General features: G+C 35.9%; 1 protein-coding gene across 1 annotated transcript; it reads right to left on the bottom strand.

The window, feature by feature from the left end:
- Nucleotides 1-4,072: 4,072 nt before the first annotated feature.
- On the bottom strand, nt 4,073-4,799 carry LOC107874045 (acyltransferase Pun1-like). The gene is made up of 2 exons (XM_016720939.2): nt 4,482-4,799; nt 4,073-4,426 (listed from the first exon to the last, which is right to left on the bottom strand). Exons 1-2 carry the CDS (start codon nt 4,797-4,799, stop codon nt 4,073-4,075), a joined length of 672 nt encoding a protein of 223 aa, XP_016576425.2.
- Nucleotides 4,800-5,610: the final 811 nt, after the last annotated feature.

Raw genomic sequence — 5,610 nt, 5'->3', positions numbered from 1 at the left:
TGTCAGTTTCCTTCCATTGAGTCCTGGGGGTACTTGTACCCCCAGGACTCAATGGAAGGAAACTGACACACATGACTGACTTGATTGTAAGAGTAGAGTCCATAATTTACCATATCATGTGTAGGGGATTTCACACTAAGAATAGTTCTCAACATCTTATACATGGAAGGGAAATTCATACAACATGTATATACTTGCATAGCTTCAATATCATGGTCAATCCATATCACAACAACAACGCATATCACTCACATGGAATTCATAGAAAATCGTAAAGCATAGAGCATGAACTTGTCATTTAAGCACTATTAAATCATGGGACATGAATTCTATCATCTAGGCATATTATCAAACACTTTGCATGCATTCTTTTAGCTTAAGTGTGTTCGTGAATTTGACCATATTAAGCCATATAAGGATCATGGGTTTTAACTAACAAACATATATACTTTATGAAATCACCTTTAGATATCATCTTGAAACTTAAACAACAATCATCAACATGTACATGCTCATATCACAATAAGATAATCACAAAATATTTAAAACATGTTTTTTCAGCTCTATGAACAAAATGGATCCATAGATGAACACTACGCATATCTGACTCAAGGTTCTTGATGTTTTTTAACTTGAAGGATTTGAAATCCTTTGATTTTTGAAGAAGATTGGGTCTTGTTCTTAGAGATTAAAGTTAGAGAGAAACTCTAGTTTTTATTTATGAAATAATAATGAGTAAAATAGCTGAATTTAGACTCATTTGGGTATATATAGGCGAGTGGTAAGTGACCAAAATATCCCTATTAAAACATCCTAGAAATAAATTGAACGTGGCGTGTGGCGACTCGACTGACGGTCTATCATTTCGACCGTCATATGTGGACCAGAAATAAGGTTCACTGGATAAGAGTTGACGGCCTGGATGATGGTCCATCAAAAATCTGATGGTCCATCAACTCGTCCGTCAATCCTTATCCAAAACGTCGCCCTAATGTCTTGGCTGTGATGGTAAAAGTGGTGGTCTGTCACTTGTTTGGTGGTCCATCAACTTGGACATTGCACCTGGGCATTTCGGTCAGTTCTGAGTAAAACATCCATAACTTCCTCGTCTGGTGTCGAATTTGGACAAAATTAGTATCGTTAGAAAGCTAACTCAATTTCCCATATGATAAAAAGTAGAAATATCAAAAATACCATTGGTAAAAACATAGATTTGTATTTCAAAGCAAGTACTAGCATCCTTGAGATGATTTCTAGCTAGGAATAAGCACGGGTATTACAGATGCCCTTAGTCAAGCCATGATCCATAGAACTCAGTCAGTCATGTGACTCAAGAAATCTCAGAAATTCAATAATATCAGTACTATTTCTTCAGTTAACAGAACTTATTTAATTCAGTCCAGTTTAGTTTAGTAATGTATGATTAGTGTCTATTCAGATGGGAGTAGAAATTAGCATCGAGTGAACTCAAGGATGGGAATACACCTGTTATATGAGGGTGTGATTCTTAGAAGCACTCTTTGCATTCTATAACTACGTAGCCAGCGTAGGTTGAGACATCATAGCCTGTTATATGAGGGTAAATGAGGTGGCTTAACCTGTTAAATGAGGGTTCCCACCATTCTCACTAGAGTTACCTGTTATATGAGGGTTACTCATAGATTATCCTTACCAGTGATGCAGTATTGACACCCTTCTAATTGGGGTTACAGATTAGACCCCAACTCAGCCATAATGGCGTATTAGGGGCATATCAGTTAGATAACTACTTTCCACAATTTCAGTTACAGAATTTAGGACTGTCAGATACAATTATTCAATCTCAGTATTAGAACTAAGATAGTTCTATAGAATTCAGGACTGTCAGATACAGTCAACTCAGAATAGTACGGAACTCAGCTAGTTCCACCAGATTCAGAACTGTTAGATATAGTCACTCATGTTATCACGATATCAGATATGGTTACTATGTATTCATGCATGTATTCTCACATTCATATTAGTTAGTTAACCAGTATTGTTCATGCATATGCACCCCATGAATTTAGCCTACCTCACTGTATACTAGTACATTCAAAGTACGGACGCATTTGTGCTATGATGTTTTATACCATAGATTCTAAAGCACGAGCTCCAGAGCATCAGTAGATTCCAGATATCAGCAGTCAGTTAGTAGTGAGTCCTTATCCTTCGAGGACATGATTATTTCTTTATTATCTCATTAATTAATTTATTCGTTGGAGTTAGTTGGGGACATATCCCATCAACTCCTTATTCAGAAAGTTCAGTCAGTTAGAGGCTTTGCAAACTATCATGTTTAGACAGTTTTGTTTTGGGTATTTATACCTCATCCTAGATGTTATGTTCTATGGTGATTTATCAGTTTTGAACCTTATGGCCTTTCAGTTCATGTTTTTGCATTTAGACAGTATATTATATTGTGTATAGGTACAGATATCAGTCATGGGTTAGCTTGTGGTCCTTTGAGGTCATGAGCACCGTGTAGCATTTCGGGTACTAGATTCGGGGTGTTACATGAATACATGTGAATACTTGTATTTTGTTGTTAAAATGTTTAATGTGGTACCATTGGTGTATTGTGATTATATTCATACCTTATTGGCATATGAAACAGTGAAAATTCATGGATGAAATAAAAATAATGAGTGGATATTGGCTCATGTGGTTGTGGAAATGTATTATTGTGGTTGGTTGTGGAAATATATCTTATGGTTGGTTGTGGAAATACTCACTGTGATTGGTTGTGAGAATTACATCTTCATATCATACTTATTCATGAAACATTTTATGTTGGACCCGTGTTGATAAATTTTATTTTAAATTTAATTTTAAAATATACTCCGTCTGTCCCATTTTACTCGTTCCAAATTTTCTAATTTGATTTAAGTATCATTTTACTTGTAATTTTTCATTAATCAAGGCATGACGATTTTGTTTTTATTTTTTACCATTAGTATTAATTGTTTTTCTCTAAATTAAAATGTAAACATTTAATAAGGGTACTATAGTAAAATAGTCATATTATTAATTGTTTTTCTTAATGTGTAATATCAAATTGGGACGAGTAAAATGGTTTAGTTTTGACAAATTTAAGACATATCCAATTGCGAAATGGGAAGGAATCAAAAAACAAGAACCAAATTATCGTTGTTCGCTGACAACCATCAGTACCTGTTAGAAATACATTTTGTAAGAGACTAAAACAACGCAAGTACAGAAAGAAACATGACATCTGGAAATTAAATGAAACTGATACATCTTCCAACATGACCCTAGACCAGAAGATCTGGAGGACACGTATTAGGTTAGAAGGCTAGTGCCAAGTTGGGTAGGTAGGGTAGGGCTTTACTTGGTGGGTGTATTAATCCTGTTTTGCTACCTTGTTGCAAGCTCTATTACGATTGCTTACTCATCTTTATTTACTATTCATCTGTTCACTATTCTTTTGTAATTAGCGTATTTATGTATTGTCATCTTTTTGTTTGGAGTTGATTATTATTCCCTGTCTTGAGCCGGGGGACTATCGGAAACAGCCTTGCTACTTCTCCGGAGGTAGTGGTATGGATTACGTACATCTTACCCTCCCCAGACCTCACTATGTGGGAATAAACTGGGTTTGTTGTTGTTGTTATTGTTGATACATCTTCCAACAGTAGTTTGAATATTAATGCTGTTGAGTCATAAGCAGGGTGGAGGGAGGGTATAAGTTATGGATTCATAAAATATGTATCATCCAATAATGATAAAAGTTATATATGGCTTTTGATGGAAAGTTTAGGATCTATAAACTCTAGATTCTGGCTCCACCTCTGTCGCAGGAGTAGCAAACTGGAGAAGGTGATGGTCATTCTCAATGACGGCCATTTCTTTTTCAGTCAAGTGGACGGATACATGTATTCCTCCATCATGAGTATTCATTCATCAACACAAAATACTTGCTTATTGAATGGCCTCCTACTCGTGGTCTACTAGGTTTCTCCCATCCAAAATCTATTTCTTGGAAAGGGTACTTACATAAGCTAGTTGAAATATACACATCACAACTCCTTTTCTAGAATGTCCCTTTTCCCGTTCTATATGCATGTAATATCTCTGAAACCCACTCATTATGTTCTTTGTTACGTGTATTATTATCTCTGGACTTTCTTATATTAGCAATTACTTTTGCTATCTTGAGGTCTCCTCTATGTATTGGTGTGGAGAAGACCGTTAGCATATTCCCAATGGAGGTTGGTGGTAGCTGAGGTGAAATACTTTCTCGAATATTCAAATACAGAACCAATTGATGAGACCTAGATGAAGAAGCAGCGTTAGCAGCATATTTGTAAACAAGTGCATTCACGACCTCATTCCTCGTAAGGTGTTGTATTCCTTCAGATTTAACTGAGGCTTTGACGGCATTTAGCTTCAAGGGGGAGAAATCAAGTCTTTTCTACACATTCTTGCTTTTTTGTACTCACCCGTGAAACAAGAGGACCAAGATTAGGCGGTGATGGTAGTATGGAATCCTGGACAAAGTAGGGAGGTAGTACAATGTTATTTGAATCGCGTGTTAATGCTGCCCAATCCTTTAAAAATCTATAACCACTGTCTTCGTCTCCCACCTTGTGCGATAAGCAGACACTGATTGCTATTCCTCCACAATCGAAATGGCTAAGTTGGGCTGTAGCTAAAGCCCGACGAGGAGGACCCATACAATCTAGGGACCAAGGTACGCCTTGAGGAAATGTGACTATATCCTTAATTCTTGAATCTGAGTGATGAAGAACTTCATCCATTGTTGAATTTACTTGAACTTCAAAAAGTTCAGCTCCATTATCGTTACATTCCACGGTGGCATTGTCTTTTAGATGCCATGCCCATGGATAGTAAGAAGCTAAAGTTTTGACAAGGAGATCTCGAGATATTTAGACAAATTTTAGGGGTGGGGGAGAAAGGTTTGATGGTTTTCTTGGAAATTACTGACACCAATCCTGATGCAATCCCCATGTTCTTTATGACGTACCCTTTCTTATTTATGTTTTTCTTTGCCCAAGTAGTTAACTACTAAGCTATTTATAAGCATACGAGCCTTAAAAAACATGTATATTACTAATATTAGTTGGACGAAAAGATTCCTTTACAAGCACAAATTATATTTTGAGCATGCCACACATGCAAGAAATCTAAAACTACACAATTAGTTGAACACAAATTATTTAATTTGATAAACATTTAGGTTGCTGCGCTGGTGAAAGTCATGTAAGTAAATTTTAAAGACGACTTTGTCATTAATTTATTTCCCTTCCTGTATGAACAAGAGAAGTCTAAAACTGAACTGAAATACTTACAATATAAACCAAAATGTCGTGGTGCGGCAGCAATAATAATGTATGAAATGTAATTTTATAAGTGAGATTTGAGAAGATTAATATGAATGTAGTCTTGGTAACCATGGAAGCTTGTTTCCAATAATATTTTTTTGGAATATGATGATGGAAAAAGGATTTCCTTAATTAAGGACCACAAAAAGAAGAGTAGTGATGATGCTATATGATGATGGAAAAAGACCAGAATTTTGTTGTTTCCATCTATTGAAGAGAAATGCGT

This window comes from Capsicum annuum, chromosome 6, assembly GCF_002878395.1.
Source record: "Capsicum annuum cultivar UCD-10X-F1 chromosome 6, UCD10Xv1.1, whole genome shotgun sequence".
NCBI lineage: Eukaryota > Viridiplantae > Streptophyta > Magnoliopsida > Solanales > Solanaceae > Capsicum > Capsicum annuum.
The sequence above is the reverse complement of the archived record's forward strand: the minus strand, read 5'-3'. Positions and strand labels throughout refer to the sequence as shown.